Genomic DNA, 17284 nt, shown 5'->3' with positions numbered 1-17284 from the left:
GGTAAGAGTCATTTTCAGGATTGTCACATCCATAACCCTACATATTCCTCATAAATGGACACATGAAAATAATGTAACTATTCTATGTTCTATAAAGATGCCCCCCTTCTCCATTCATTGGGTATAATTGCTTAAGGATTGTGCATTTTCTTTCACAGGAATCCTACAAAGTTTGTCGTCTCCCCAAGAAACGCGTCCTTTTTTGTCACATCCATAACGCATGTTTATCTCCCTTTTTTAAAATAAAAAAATGCGTTCATAGACTGACTTTGATGTTTAGACAACAAGGGTTTAGTCAAATATAGACAGATGTCAGGTTCAATATATTCGTAATAAAGAGCCTTTTATGTCACGTGCATAACACTGGAATTGCCCTGCTGTCTTTTCAAATTGGCCTTTGTACATATAGGCAACCAGACTCCTTTTTAGCTGTTTGAAGAGCCATTGCTTAGTTATAAGTAGCCTACATCTACTGCTTTATTTATACATATTGTGACTGTAGGTGTATGTTTATCGTGTAATGTTAACATAGAGCGAATTCTGAACCAATAGCTGACGGGCAAACCCTTACACACATGTATGTTTGAAACACGTCATCCTATGTTTTACTCCTGGACTGGTGGGGGCCTGTGTTACTCTCGGTCATTGACCCACTTCACCACATGGCTTCTTTTATATGCGAGTTCAGTGACATATAGATTCAATCTACTTGACTTTGCAAACATACATTATTAAGGTCAAATCAATGAACACATTTGATTTGATCCGTTTCGCGATAATGCGATAATGTTAATCGTGTTTAAAAACAATAATAAACGTCATTTTATAAAAAACTGTGTACTGTTATATCACATTCTATGTGAATCCCTTTTCCCTTTTTAATATTTGTATTATTCTCTAAGAAACACATGATGTAATCACGGGAGCCACGTTGGTGACATCATATCGCCCCACTCTCTTTCCGAACGCCTATTGGTCCGTTTCTCTGGTTCTACAGGCGAAGTCATCTCTGCAGCTCAGACAAGCTTGAACACCCAGTGCCCGCCCATGCTCAGCTCTGATTGGCTGTTGGAGACAAGCCCTCTGAACGCCGACCATGTTGCGATAAAGATTTTGTAAACAAACGGGACATGCATCTCCTACTCTCTAGTAAATGTAACGATTTAATGTGAGCGTCACCAAAAAGAAGGATAGTTCTACATCTCTGACTATCCTAATGGTCAACATACCCACCGAGTTAAGCAAGTCGGTTATATTATAACGTTTTTAACAGTTGTCGGATTCGTTTAAACCCTGTACGAGTAATAACCAGTGATACGAATCATATAAAATTGCCATAAAATAATCATTCAAAAATCCGACTACCGACCAGTATAAAAAACCTAAATTAGCAGCAACATATTCAACATTTTTTTAATAAACGCATTGCCTGACTGTATGAGAACGCTAGCATATCTTTTCTTTATTATTGCAGAGAACCGAAACACACATCACATAATATCACCCACATAAAAAAGAAAGCAAATCACAAACAACAACAAAATATAGCGCTAGCACATCTATGAGCGCTAGCACCAAGTGAAGAAGCGTCATCTACCAGGACGCGTTTTGATTGGTTCGCGGCGTGTCAATCCTCCGCACGGCTCTGGGGTTTGCCTGGCTCTCGATGTTAGCATGCTAATGTGCCAAGCAAACTCTTAAGTTAACTTTGCCTTGTGCGGCAGTATGGCAGCAGACTCGAGCCCGTAGATGACTGAATCAGCGACAAAGTTTATATTATTCATGTGCCACGAAACCTACGTAGACACATGTTTCTGCGTAAATGCTTGCCGATAAATGCGATACGTTTATAGTTTAAGTTACACGGAATAGTATTCGTGTCGGATATAACGTTACACATTTTGCAGACAGTAAGAAAGCGCGTTGAAATGAATAATCTTTCGTTTGACGATCCGTCACTGGACACACTGGACTCCAGTTTATCTTTACACGATCCGAGTGATATCGACACAGCCCTGCTCAATGACATCGATGGTAAGAGGGATCATTTGTCTGCGCTTGCATGGTTGATTGACAGGTCGATTAAAGCAGTATACTGCGGTTTTTGCAGTGTAGGCTTATATACGGTCTAACGATTGTGCCCGACACGCACGTGCTGATAATAACTGCTTAAACTGTGATATATATATATATATATATATATATAAGAATGCAAGAATAAGCACTATGTTTTACCATATAGGACCCATACTTGTTTTCCCGTCATTCGGCTTATTCTACGAGCGTAACGTGGTAGTGGGTGATAAAATCTGATAAGGTGCTTTAACAGTGCTGGGCGTGTGTATAGTGCGATGCTAGGATTCACAAATAACAAATGTCTGGCGCTTGATACTTGGCGTTCAGTTTTTTTTTTGCCGTGTAGATGAAATATCGTGTATTAAAATAAAATCGAATTAGGATGGACGGTATGCATTGTCTCAGGCGGTAGAAGTTGCGTTATTATTATTGACCACGCCCCCTCCAACTTGGACATCTTACGTAACAGCAGGTTACTGTCGGGTATTCCCTCTCATAAGGTTCAGAGCCATTTTGACATGCCAACAAAACTAACTGATCAGAAATACTCATTTAAAATACACGATTGACGGAACGCGTTTGAACGTTCCCGCATGTTATTCCGCAACGCGCGGTTAAACGCATCGGACGCGCACTTAAAACATGTCTAAACATTTGTGAAGATATTGCATTTACTTCGTATACACCCTGTTGGCTTTTAAGCAGTTTACATTTGAATTGATTCAATAGTCGACGCACTGTCAACTCCTCACGTCCATTGACCGAGAATAACCCTGTTCAGTCGCGGTCTGTGACCGATAGTTACCTCTCTCTCGCCGATCATCAGGCGCGTGCTGCGCTGCATAGCGAGGCTCGTTCTCGGACTCTGATTGGTCGAGCGCGATCACCTCATACAAACCCAGAGCCGCCGCCATGTTTGTGCACAGACGCAAAGCATTAACATGAATGTAGCTGGAGATGTGTCGATATTCATGAATGGCAAAACATTAATTTTCTTATTAAAAAATATGTGTAACAGTGCTGTTTTTATACGACCACTTTTCTAATTTAACCAGCTTTATTATAGAGATTTTAAAGCTTTATGTTATATAAATATATTTATTTGGTTCCGTCTTTAAAGTGGTTCTGAAATGATTGTTTCTGAAATGAATAGTTGTATAATGTGGCGCTGTGCAGTCTTCTCCGTCATAGACTCATTTGAGCCAGGGCTCAGGAAAGAAGTTTCGGTATCAGACCTTGTGAATTAGTTTCCCCCTAGAAACCTTTTTTCTCAGTTAGAGAGGTACAAAATGGTTGAAGTAATTATACTCGCTTAAGGAGACTTCACAAAAATGTAACCGGTTTACAAAATGATGAGAGAAAAAGAAACCGAGTCAAATGTAGGCTACTTTGTTTATTTGCATCTGGATCCACACAGACTTGGTAGGCCAAGTCATTGTATTGACATCATTCAAAATGGACACTCATGTTATTTCAATTATTGAAATGTTTTACTTCATGCGCTGTGTTGCATGCGTAGGCCTGCACATAATGGCCGCCCACAAAATTCCTCTGCTGATTTCCACTGAATTTCAAGTGTTCTTTCGGCTATCGCAGAGGAAGCAAATGTGGAAAAGAAAAACCTAGAATTGAATTCTATGAAATCGTTCCTTCCTTCTGGTTTGTTCATACAAAGGTTTTTGGCAGGCCTGTCAAACCCACATGATTTGTTTAAGAGTTTGCAAGAATATCAGGATTGAGGAAAGAAAGCGATCAGGCCCGTCGATCACTGCTTCTGATTCTCTTTCTTTGTTTTAACAGACATGCTCCAGCTTATCAACAACCAGGACATGGAGTTCGGAGGGTTGTTCGATAACACATTTCCCGCTCCTCCTGCCCTCACGCACCCGTCTCAATCGAGCTCGCCCTCTCCTCCCGCATCCTCTACGCCCCCCACCACCTCCTCCATCCTCAGCAGCAGCCCCCACCTGGATGCCCTGCTGGGCCCCCCCATCACTCGCAGCGCCTCCGTCCCGGACAAGGCTTTCCAGCCTCCCACGTTCCAGCAGTCTCCCCTGGCACAGGCGGCCTCCACACCTGCGAACCCGACCACACTGCAGCCCAAAGCTCAGCCTGCTCCGTCCCCCAACCTCCACCCAAAAAGTCCAGTGACCCAGAACCACGCAGCACCGGTCGGAAAGAGCCTTGTGTTCAGCGCCACCCAACAGACCCTCTTCAGCTCACCTGCACCGCAGCAGCTTGTGGCCACCTACCCTAACCAGAACGCTTACCCTGGTGAGTGTTTCTAACCTGTTTTTGACTCCCTGCTCAAATGCATTGATGAAATAAATAGTTGAATGTGCCAAAACTTTCTTCAGTTAAACAAAGACAAAACTGAAGTCATTGCGTTTGGAAATAAAGATGAAGTTCTCAAGGTGAACGCGTACCTTCACTCTAAAGGTCAAACAACAAAAACTCAAGTCAGGAATCTCGGTGTGTCTCTAGAGTCAGACCTTAGCTTCAGTAGTCATGTCAAAGCAATAACTAAATCAGCATTTTATCATCTGAAAAATATTGCAAGAATTAGATGCTTTGTTTCCAGTCAAGACTTAGAGAAACTAGTGCATGCTTTCATCACCAGCAGGGTGGATTATTGTAATGGACTCCTTACTGGCCTCCCCAAAAAGACCATAAGACAGTTGCAGCTCACACAGAACCCTGCGGCAAGGATTCTGAGCAGAACCAGAAAATATGATCATATCACACCAGTCCTCAGGTCTTTACACTGGCTACCAGTTACATATAGGATAGATTTTAAAGTTTTATTACTGGTATATAAATCGTTCAATGGCCTAGGACCTCAATACATTGCAGATATGCTCATTGAATACAGACCCAAAAGAACACTCAGGTCATTAGGATCACATCAGCTAGAAATACCAAGGGTTCTCTCCAAGCAAGGAGAGTCTGCATTTAGCTATTATGCGAGCTGCAGCTGGAACCAGCTTCCAGAAGAGATCAGATGTGCTCCCACAGTAGTCACATTCAAATCCAGACTCAAAACACATCTGGTTAACTTTGCATTTGATTAATGTGCACTGTGCCTCTGACCGTCAGACTGTTTGTGCTGTACTTTATTTTATTTATTATCTCTTCTAAACTATATTTTATTTTATTTTCATTCTTAACTGGTTAATTTTTATTTTTCTTATTTCTTCTAAACCATGTTATTTTATTTTTTTATTCTTAACTGGTTACTTTTATTTTTCTTATTTCTTAACTGTTTTATCAAATGGATATTTTTAATTTCTTCGATGTAAAGCACTTTGAATTGCTATTGTGTATGAAATGTGCTATACAAATAAACTTGCCTTGCCTTGTTTTTGGCATTCGATCTGAACGATATGTACTGACTATGGGTCACAATAGTTCACTGGTAAATAAGCATTACGTTCTTGTCTTACATATAGTTCATTTTCACAGCTTTTGTCTTTTGTGTTGTGTCTCATGCCATTGTAAGTGTCGCAGGTAGCGTGTTTCTGAAATGCAACGAGGTTCAGGGAGTAAGATGCCTTAGCCATAAAGCAGAAAACTGTATCTGACCATCATTTATTGACTCTTAATCTTAACCGGTTGTGAATCACAGCTGGTAACTGATAAGCTACTTAAAGATGTGCTGCTGGGTATTTTAATCAGAGATCATATTTAGTTCGGTTTATGACTTTTTGATGTGTTTAAAGGGATACTTCACCCAAGAATGACTTCCAGTTGTTCCAAAACTGCATAAATGTGTTTAGAGAAATATATTTGGATGAATGATCATAACCAGACAGATTTTTCCCCTCATTGACTCCCATAGTAGGAAAAATTACTTTATCATTAGTTTTGTTCTGTTGAACATAAAACAAGACATTTGAAGAATGTAGGACAGCAAAAACATTTGGTGCACTTTTGACTCCATTGTAATTTTTTCCTTCTATGTGAGTCAATTCTTCCAAATATATTTCTCTGTGTTCATTAGAACAAAGACATTTATACAGTTTTGGAGGTGAACTCGTTTTTGGCCTTTCTCTAGTGTTGTTTGCCAGACAGTACAGTCAGTGTAAGAATACAAGAGGGTTACAGGACACACACAGTCCTCTTTTCAGCTAATTTTTGCTCACAATTTTACATTTTATAATTAGCCATTGAATACGATCTAACAAGCACCTTGACACTCATAGATATTTATAGAGCTTTATGATTTCTGTTGACCGCTCTGGATGGATCGATGCCCCATTTTATGCAAAAATGTCCATCGGGATTTGTTTTGAAGTTCTTGAACCTTTAATCTCACTTCCCATCCTCTGGTGAAAGTATATTAAGGTTTTTGTTTCCCGTTTATGATGTAATGAGACATTTACTGATACTAGCACTGTAAAATACTTCACCTGATCATACTGCGTCCAATCGTCTAGCCGCACTAAGAGTTCACCTCAGACGACAGTGTGTCAGGGTTCAATGTGCACAGACGGGTATGAAGTCACTGTTTTCATCCCTAGAAACCCAGTAACCTTTGTCATACATTATATAGCGATGTGTTCATGTAGCGCGCCCTGCACTCTTTCTTTATTGTCTGTTATCGTGTCGTGGCCGAAATCATATCAACAGGTCAAAGAGAGAAAACAACATCACTAGTACGGATCAAAGTTCAAACATGAGGCTTGAGTACACTCCACGTTTATGTTAATTTGTTGTGTCTTTCTCCTCGTGATCTCATTGGTTCCTGCAGCCGTCACTCAGCAGAGCTCTCCTCAACCAATCCAGAGTCGTCTCGCCTCTCCACAGAACGTTCAGCCGATGGCCATCCAAACGCAGGTGCAGAGCCTCTCGGCTTCACCCATCCTGACGACGGCTTCCAGTCCACCCACACATACCATCTCCCCTCAGGTTCAACAGCTTCCTGTAAGTGGCATCATTGGATGTATCGATTGAACGGCTCGGACGCACAGATGTGTGCGCTGACGCGCCTTCGTTCGTGTTTTGCAGGTCTTGCTGCAGCCTCAGTTCATCAAGGCCGAGTCTGTGCTGCTCACCACCCTGAAGCCGGATGTTACCATGGTGACCGCAGTGGCATCACCCTGCATCACATCGCTGGCCACATCCACCGCATCTATACAGAACACCCATCTGCAGGTACACAGCCTCCACAAAACACATTAAAACAATGCCTTTTTTGGTGGACTCGTTGTTGATGATATTGATGATGAAATCAGCACAGCACAATTCAGAGTAATTGAGATCTGTCATTTCATTGTTTTTCTTTGTCTTCTGTCCGTCCACCCATCTTCTGTCTCAGGCTCTGATGTCTGGAGGCACCATCCTGACCACCGTTCCACTGGTGGTGGACACAGAGAAGCTTCCCATCAACCGAATCGCCATCAGCGGGAAACCAGGCATCCAGCCGCACAAAGGCGAGAAACGCACCGCCCACAACGCCATCGAGAAACGCTACCGCTCCTCAATCAATGACAAGATCCTTGAGCTCAAAGATCTAGTGTCTGGAACAGAAGCTAAGGTTTGGCCTCATTGTCTCATCTAAACCTACGTTTTAATCTGTTTAGTCATCAGGAGAAACTGTGTCTAGTGTGTTTTTGTTAAAAGATTTGGCTAGATGATTTAGACTTCCCAAATTCAGATTTTATGGTCATGATCTTACTTAATAAATCTCTCTTGTGCAGCTCAATAAATCTGCAGTGTTGAGGAAAGCCATCGATTACATCCGCTACCTTCAGCAGTCCAACCAAAAACTCAAGCAGGAGAATATGGCGCTCAAGATGTCCACCCAGAAGAACAGTAAGTTAAGAAATTGTTTATATATTCAACCCAACAATTTAAGTGTCATATGGATTTAAAACAATACTGAACATCCGGTCTACTCCCTCAGAGTCTCTCATAGACCTTGTGACCATGGAGGTGGATGTGAAACCAGAAATCCCCACCCCCCCAGCCTCAGACGCCGGGTCTCCCCAGTCCAGTGGACCCTACTCCCAACACGGCAGCGACTCTGAGCCGGACAGCCCAATGGGAGAAGACAGCAAGGTGGCATTCTTCCCATAGCTCTCGAACAAATGCCAAACGATCGCTTGAGGTTGAAACCCTGGATGAGGAACCGTGGGATTGATTCATTTCTTCTCTTTCTCTGTGACGTTTAGCCTGTTGTTGAGAGAGCTGGAGGAATGCTGGACCGCTCTCGCATGGCACTGTGCGCTTTCACCCTCCTCTTCCTCTCTTTTAACCCGCTGGCGTCTCTGTTGTGTGGGGGCTGGAGCAGCTCGGGGACGTCCGTCTCGGGAAACCCTGGAGGAAGGAATGTGCTGGGAGTGGAGGAAGCAGGTACTTGGAATAGCATACTACACGTAGTGCTTAGAAGTATGCACGTTGTGTGCAGTATAACAAGTCGTCTGTATGGGTGTAACACCTTTATTGGACACAAGGTTTGGAGGATTGTTTGCGTGTTAATTTAAGGTTATTTCAGGGTTCTTTTAAGGTTGGATTTGTTAAATGTTGTTTTTTTTTTAGGGCTGTTTAGGAGGATTTATCAAGGTTCGTTTGGTAATGTGAAGTGATTTGAGTTTTTGCGATTGAGTTGTTGGGGAACATGGCTGGGACCTTTGTATGGCTTCACTTTACAATCATTACAAACAATCAATTGTCTGTAATAAAAAATTCTGGGAGATTTTGGCTTCATTTTTCTACAATGGAAGTGAATGGTGATGCGCCATCCATCTTTTTTTACAGTCTTTGGTTGTTTGGGGGTTGTTTAGTTTTTTATTTAGGATTTTTTTTTATAGTTATTTGGAGGTTGTTGGAGGGTTTATTTGGTTTTGTTTTAGGGGGTTTGGGAGGATGTATAAGGGTTGTTTTGTTCTTATGGTGTAGAATGCGAAAATTACCTACCAAAATGTGCTGTATAGGTGGAATACTGTATCCCACGATGCAGTTCGAATGACTGCCAGAAGATCACATCATAGCATGTTTTATTTTGTGTCGCTACCTCTTAAAGGAACAATATGGGATTTTTAACAGGATCTATTGACAGAAATGTAATATAATATACAAAATTACTTCTTCAAAGGTGTATAAAAACCTTACGTAACGAAATTTTATGTTTATAATACCTTAGAATAAGCTATTTATTTTAACATACAGAGCGGGCCTACATACATTGAATTTGCCGCCATGTTTTGTACAGCCGCCATAAACGGACAAACAATTCTACAGCGCGCGTTCCCTATTCCTCTCCCCTGTAAAACGCCCTCTCGCTCACTCTCCAGTTTTAGCGCCAACGTGCTCTATCTCCAGTAACTGTACGTGTACAATATTATAGCGGTTCCAGATAAACAATGATGCTCAAAACTGCTCCGAATCAAAGCAATCTCATCGGGGGTTTTAGACGCTCTTTCTCTCCAACGTCTCTCTGCTGGAAAGTATCTCCATAGATATCTATGAGCATCTCTGCTAAAAGCTTCACTCCGTACCGCAGGTCTTAACTCGTCTCTGCTGGAAAGTCTTAATAATATTAACGCAGGTCGTAGCGCCACCTGACTTTTAGCCTTCTTTTTATAGTTAAAATCCACAGACCTTTTATTTGATGTAATAAATAAGACATCACTCTTTCTACAGTCTTCTCATTGCCCGCATGATATCTTCCCTGTGTCAACACGAGAAGACGCATGTCCGAAGACATATTTTTGTACTGTGGTGGCCACCGTGGTGTTTGGACAGAGATATTTGTTGCAAATCTATAAAACAACACTAATGGCCGCTGTAAATCAAAAACTGCGCCTTTAAAATCTATCTAAAGGTGAACAGTCTCCTGACTCGAGTCTTGTTGTATGTATAGCAGAGGCTTGGGGTTGGATGGACTGGATGCTGCCCACCCTTCTGGTATGGCTGTTGAACGGTGTTCTGGTTGCTGGGGTTCTGATCAGACTGCTCGTGTATGGAGAACCTGTAACCAGACCTCACTCAGAATCATCTGTCCTCTTCTGGAGACACCGCAAACAGGCTGACCTTGACCTGGCCAGGGTAAAATCCCAAACCCCACACATTGAATCGGATATTCACCATGTCTGACTATACTGATGATCTATTTTTGTTGTACCTGCAGGGAGACTTTGCTCAGGCCTCTCAGAACCTCTGGACGTGTCTTAAGGCTCTCGGTCGTCCTCTGCCCACCTCTCAGCTTGACCTGACATGCGCTGTGCTGTGGTCTGGGCTGCGTCTGTGTTTGCAGAGGCTCTGGGTGGGCCGCTGGCTTGCCAACCGAGCCGGGGCCCTGCGTTCCAACCGCCCTCTGCAGGAGGACGCCCGCAAGAGCTGCCGTGACGCTGCCTTGGTTTATCACCGTCTACATCAACTTCACATGACCGGTGAGGGTTTGTTTTTACAGACAACCTTGCTTTTTGAGACTGAATGTGTTAAGTGTTGGTCCGCCGTGTTGTATCTGATCTGTACGGGATGTTTTGTGCAGGTAAGCTGGGTGGTAGCCACCTCTCTGCCGTCCACATGGCACTGAGTGCTCTAAACCTGGCCGAGTGTGCGGGAGACTGTCTGTCCGTTGCCACACTGGCCGAAATCTACGTTTCCACAGCCCTGCGAGTGAAGACCACCCTGCCCCGCCTGCTACACTTTACCACGGTAAGAAATGACTGGTTTCGGTCGTTTTCATGAAAACAATGTTTTCATTCATGTCGAGTATATGGCCTGCATACGGTTTACATTTAGCTCTGTCTCCTGTAGCGTGTGTTCTTGAGCAGCGCTCGGCAAACTTGTCTCTCGCCCAGTGGCAGCGTCCCTCCAGCTATGCAATGGTTGTGTCACCCCCTGGGTCATCGTTTCTTTGTGGATGGAGACTGGTCCATACGCAGCATCCCCAAAGAAAGCATCTACAGCCAGGCGGGAAACTCAGGTCAGCAGTAAACAAAGCAAATCACAGCAGGACTGTTAAATGTTTCAGTTTTTATAAGGGCTCAGAGCATCTGTTTGTGAAACACTTCGCCGATGTGTTACCAATTTACTGACACCTACATAATTCCCACCTAATAGCTTGTTTTCTTACGTCGTCTTCTCTGTTTTGTGTTTGTGTAGTTGACCCGCTGGCTCAGGTGACCCAGGCGTTTCGCGAACATCTGCTGGAAAAGGCCCTGTACTGCGTGGCACAGCCGCGGGGTGATAAGTCCCTCACGGATGGTGATGGGTGGGTACCAATTTTGAGCTTAGACAAAATGGGAATGTGAGATATACAGCCGTGGAAGAAATTCATTTTCAGTTCAGTTTTTAAGAATTCAAGTAAAATGATCCTTTTCCATCTGTAAACTAGCGATAACATTTCTCCAAATCCCCAAACTGGTCAATATAACAGGAAAACAATGTTTGCTGCTCTTGAATACTACAAAGAACTTCACAATCTAGTTTAACAAGTTTATAGTAACGTTTTTATATACTGTATATATACACATAAAAGGAACAGTTAGGATCATATATAAGAAAATGAATATATGATGAAATAAGTCAGATTTATTTCAAAGGCTGCATTATATTTAAATAATAAATGTATTAAGGTTAGGAAGTTTGTTCAGCTTTGTGCGGCAAAAAACGGTTCAATAAGCATTTATAAACAATTCAAGGAACAGAAGTGGGTCTGGTGCGGTTTGACTGAAATATGAGTGTAACTTGGATCAAAAGCTGTGTCTGAAACCACTCCCTATCTCCTATAGTGCACTGGATCGGGTGTCTGCCATTTTGTTGTGGTGTCCGAAACCTACTTCATTCGTTCACTCTTTTTTTAAACCCACAATGCACTCTGATTTTGAGCGTACATTCGATTTACACTCGCTCACTCACTTTTTCCCATGATACAACACGAGACGGCCGCTTGATTAGAATCAGCTTGAGGACACTGACCGTTAATGCCGCCGATGTAGGTTAATACACACGTTTGTTCTTGTTGACAGTTATTTTATACTTTTAAAGAATATGCAGATTAAATGAATGAGATAAACAGTGGTGTTTTATTTCAATATATCAAATAATTGTATTAAACGCGATAAATAAGCATGCCTGCAAATAAATGTGACTGTTGTTTTGTTCCCTTTTCTATTAAAAGTAATGCAATAAACGTGACAAATAAAGTGAAAATGAATTGGAGTATTTTCGAAAGCAATCCACAACGTAATATAAGCTTATCGCTGTGTTTATGACAAACATCTGCGTCAGTACTGTCAGACGCAGGCTATGTACGTCAGTGTCCGACATCACCACTCGTTTTCATTCACCTCTTCAGCATATAGTGGATTTAAATATCATTTGTTATATAGGGAATAGTAAAGGAGTGAACGAGGGAGTGGTTTCAGACATCTAAACAAATCATATACAGGAAGTGATTACAAGATGTGACCCAAAAATCCCACAATTTTACAAGATCATTTGTGCATATAACAGAGATATTCCTGATCATGTTTTGATTCTTTGAAACTTTATGAGTTCGTGAGTTTTAAAATCTTGGATGATAATTGTGTCTTCTGTCATGACAGAGAATATTCAGACGCTCTGGAATACCTGCAGTTACTAACCAGCGCATCAGACGCTGCAGGAGCCACCACCCAGTCCTTCGCCATCGGGTCAAACATGGCAACTGTTACCGGTCAGTTACACACTAAGCTAACCTTTGACCCTGGATACTGTATATGTAAAGCAGCACAAATGATGTGGTAATCTGGTCAGGTCAGCACATTTGTGATCACACTGTGTTCCATCTCGGCAGATGTTGCTCGTGCTAAACGAAGGACACTTTGTGTGTGTGTGTGTGTGTGTGTAATCAAGATTGTGTCCTTGACCCTCAGGCTGTGACCCTCACTCGAAATGGTGGTCATCGGTTGCCGTGGTGGTCATCAATTGGCTGCAGGGTGATGACATGGCAGCCGAGAGATTGTACCCAGCGGTGGAACACTTACCGCACAGCCTGCAGTCTGCTGAGTGAGTCTCACACACACACACACACACACACACACACACATCTCCAGGAAACCTCAATAATGGAGGGCCGTGTTATTGAAACGCTTTATTAAAAATATTCTCTGATCCGTGACTGACACACCCACTCGCTCGCCCTACCACAAGCAGCATTTGCTCTCGAGAACAATATTCCCAGAAGTAAATAAAGATCAAACTGAGAAGAGAATGCATGAGTTATCCTCTCATCAGAGCGGCTCTTCCTATCCAACCGCCATTTGTCGGTACAGCCCGTTTCATCTCCTCGCTCGCCGTCTGAGATTGAGCTCTTGTTTGATGTCGTTTTATTGGTTTTAGCTCTGTAATATGTCCTGTTCATTGCAGGAGTCCACTGCCCAAAGCCTGTCTCAACATGTTTAAAGGGGTGCGCACCCTGCTGGCCAAACCGGATAACTACCAGCTCAGCCTCGGCTACTGTGAGAAAGCTAGCAGCCTGTTCAGAGACGGCCTCAACCTCGGGCCGCACTGCAACACCAGTGCTTTAGACAAGGTACATACCTGCGTGTGCGAGATATCAGCCGTGTCAATGGACTGTGTGTGTTGTGCTTTGGACAGGGCTGTGGTGCATTGTAGTTGCATTGCATGTGTCTGAACCGTGCAATGTTCCTGCAGTGCAATACAGAGCTGCGCCGCAGTGCTTCTTTTACAGACACACTTTTGGGTTTTTTATAGGACATTGCCAGAAAGAAGTTGAAGAGCATGTGCCAAAATTTGTGTGTGTATTTTAGGAAAGCCTTCAGTTGCCTTCAGAAAAAACAGTTGCTAACAATTTGCTAAACTAACAAATGATCCCAGATCTAAGCTGTTATGTAAGCATTTAGCCAGATTGTACGAAAACTTACAAATAAAGTATTAGTAGCCACCTCGTAAAATGGCTACAAATTGTCATGACATTTTGTTGACGAACTGCAGATTTGGGCATTACGCATGTTTTACTTGATAAATCTCCAAAGTTGAAGTGTTGCAGTTTTACTTTTAATACACCACATTTATCTTAAAAGGTATTTCATTGACAGTTCTTCAGCTGAGATTTGTGTTCTCATGTCTGTTGTGTTTCTCTCGTGCAGCTGGTGCAGCTGCTTCTGTGTGATCTGCTGCTGGTGACGCGCACTAACGTGTGGAGGGAGCAGCAGGTGGCGTCTCAGCAGAGCTCCCCGACCGCCGCATCACCTGCAGAGTTGCAGGGCTTCCAGCAAGACCTCAGCTCCCTCCGCAAGCTCGCTCAGAGCTTCAGACCGGCCATGCGCAGGGTGAACACATCTCTCCTCATTTATACAAACTATGTTATTACAATATAAATAACGTTGTTTTATGCTGTTGCTTGGCAACCTTGTTAACTAAACTGTTTCACATTACTTCACATTTGTTATTTATTTAGCTTTTTTTAGCTATTACACTTTAAGGTTTAATGCGTTTTTATAAAAGCTTTAGAAATAATGCTTAACATTTCTTCATTTTTGGTAAGACTGAATATGTTGTCATCTTTTGTTAGTACTGTGGAAATGTTTTTGACATCACGGAAGTTTCTAGTATTAGTTTAACTAAAGCTAAGTGTGAGGAGGCAGATAAGCTGAGAATGTGAATTATTGGAAGAACGTGGTATTATTTTGCATGCTTAACCTGATCTTTCTCTTTTTCTGTGTTTGCGGGCTGCAGTTGTTTCTGCATGAAGCCACAGCTCGGCTGATGGCAGGAGCCAGTCCAACACGCACGCACCAGCTCTTGGACCGCAGTCTGCGACGCCGAGCCACGCCTGGAAGCAGAACAGGTAAACATGCAGTGTGTGTGTGAGCACTGAGCCTTCCAGTTTTGTTATATATTTTCATTTCAAATCTTATCGGTTGTCTTATTTGTCGCCACCTTGTGGCCATTGTCCAGTATTTAAGTTTGTTATTCAGTTCATGAGCCGTGTTGATTGTTAGATCTCACCACAACATTAGTTCCGTTAGTTCCGGTTTACCGCCCAAACCATCTTTGCCTTGGAGAAAGATGCCTCTAAGTTGATATATTATCTGTGTTAACATAATATTGATTGTTGGAAGATAAACTGTGATCGATATAATATGAGTCCTATCGCATCACGCGTACACCCATGTGCAGATGGCAGTGCACGCATCTCTATGTATACCAAACCAATTAATGTGCAGTTTGTAATTTCATATCTTGTTTATTGTTTCCAGTTTTACCCCAAAAACTGATAAATGTTTTCCAATTTGTTGTGGTTCGATTTAATGTACATTATCACATTTTCTTTTAATTCATTTTAGACCATGTAAGGGTTACATAACGCTGCATGTGTGTGTTTTCACAGAGGAGTGCGAGATGCGGCCAGGCCAGCGGGAGCAGGCAGAGGCTGTGATGCTGGCATGCTGCTATCTGCCCCCTTCCTTCCTGTCGGCTCCAGGGCAGAGGGTGGGCATGCTGGTGGACGCTGCCCGGACGCTTGAAAAACTGGGCGACAAACGCACCCTTCACGACTGCCAACAGATAATCATCAAACTAGGAAGCGGAACGACCGTCACTACCACCTAGCCAATAACACACACACTATTAAGAGCACTTTCACAAAGACACCTCATGATCTCTTCTCAGAGACTCTTTATTTCAGGCCTATATTATGTTTCTACAGAGACTTTAATAATTAGAGGTTATATGTTTTCATGTTCAACTCTTCGCTTTGACTCATGATGCCATTTTCTTTTACAAATCACAAGAATTCAATTTCAGGGGCAATAATAGGACCCGATTTCAAATGCGCAGTGTTTTTTATATATGTGGAATTCATTATTTAACTTATTTATCTGCCCTATAGAAGATTAAACAGAAGATGTTTCATTCTGTTTCCTTTCGTGAAGAGGCTTTGTAAAATGATGCACTGTCGGCTCTGATGTTGGCCACTAGATGGTGTTTTGGTTGGGTGAGCTGGCCAAAAGTTTGAATTGAAAACATATTGTAGAGCTTCTCTGCTTTACTGTAGCACCTTTACATAAATCTATACATTACGATAGTCTTTTTATTTCAGCAATGAGGTGAAAGAATAAATGAATTCTTGCTTGCTCACCTGGAACGGATTCTGAATATTCATTTAAGAAAATGAAGGCGCTTTTTCTTTGTATATAGTTTACGTGTATTTATGATTTGTCCGACATTGTAGGTGAGCAGTATTTGCAAAGAAGGGGATGATGGTAGTTGAAGAATTTTGGACAACTGATCTCAGATCAGAAGGAAAGAGCGTGTGTCCGTTTGCACTATTTTCGAGGCTGCTTGGTAACCTACAGACATAAAGAAGCCCACCTTTTGCCAATGAGCCAACTATTGAGTTTGTATTTCCAGACAGGATGGTTTTAAGTCTTCCATTGGAGTCGAATGAATTGCACATGCATCGAATGTTATTAAAGTGTTGATCATGAGCATAGACATCAGCGTTTCTATCTTTATCCAAAGATATGATTTGAGACATATGAGGATCTACCTGCAGCTCTTATTAGGAAGAGAACCATATTTATATTTGACTTGTAGCCATGGTTATATAAAAACTGGAACGACTACACATTTGACTTTTGCAGAAACAGTAAGAGCAATTGACATTCATTACTCGTATACTAACTTTTATATAGTGCTTGTGATCGAGTCTCAAAGACAAAATGTGTTTACATTTTAGTACACACACAGCATATCCTGTTATTTTCTGTTTGATTTATTCAGAATGTAAATAAAAGACTTTTGTATTGAAATCTTTCATTGTGTTCTCAGCAGTGTTTGGTGTAACTAGTTACTAAATTATGAGTTACTGTAATTTTGCTTTAAAAGGTGAAGTACGGGATTATTTTTTTAATTTAATTAGTTTCTTTGGGGTAATTGAACAAATACTGCGTAATGTAAACAATAGTGGAATTGACATTACAATTCATTAATGTATCTTTCTCACATTTGTAATACTTTAGTCTGCAGTTTTATATTATTTTATTTAAATGACTTAAGAGTAGTTCCGTGTCTATCCTTAAATCAAGGTTGATACAAGATAAAGAAAGTAATTAATCATTAATTAAATACTTTTTTTGTAATTTGCACAGTAATGTAATTACTTTTCCAGAGTAACTGATCCCAACACCAGGGTCGGACTGGCCATCTGGGATTCCGGGGGTATTCCTGGTGGGCCCTTGGGGCCGGAACG

General features: G+C 41.9%; 1 protein-coding gene across 2 annotated transcripts; it reads left to right on the top strand.

Annotated features, from left to right (window-relative positions):
• Nucleotides 1-893: 893 nt before the first annotated feature.
• On the top strand, nucleotides 894-16850 carry srebf1 (sterol regulatory element binding transcription factor 1). 2 transcript variants are annotated; one of them, XM_079456103.1, is made up of 19 exons: nucleotides 894-2034; nucleotides 3877-4350; nucleotides 6827-6999; nucleotides 7084-7230; nucleotides 7394-7612; nucleotides 7776-7890; nucleotides 7982-8136; nucleotides 8250-8430; nucleotides 9944-10125; nucleotides 10208-10469; nucleotides 10571-10737; nucleotides 10840-11008; nucleotides 11188-11296; nucleotides 12633-12742; nucleotides 12942-13074; nucleotides 13435-13600; nucleotides 14178-14360; nucleotides 14767-14878; nucleotides 15422-16850. In XM_079456103.1, the coding sequence occupies exons 1-19, from the start codon at nucleotides 1929-1931 to the stop codon at nucleotides 15640-15642; spliced, it is 3384 nt and encodes a 1127-aa protein (XP_079312229.1). In that variant the 5' UTR covers nucleotides 894-1928; the 3' UTR covers nucleotides 15643-16850. The 2 variants fall into 2 exon arrangements, with proteins under 2 accessions (XP_079312229.1, XP_079312228.1); XM_079456102.1 differs by having other exon boundaries at nucleotides 9941-10125.
• The last annotated feature ends 434 nt before the right edge of the window (nucleotides 16851-17284 follow it).

Source organism: Barbatula barbatula, assembly GCF_947034865.1.
Source record: "Barbatula barbatula genome assembly, chromosome: 5".
Taxonomy (NCBI): Eukaryota; Metazoa; Chordata; class Actinopteri; order Cypriniformes; family Nemacheilidae; genus Barbatula; species Barbatula barbatula.
Note: the sequence above shows the minus strand (reverse complement) of the source record. Positions and strands in the feature narration are given on the sequence as shown.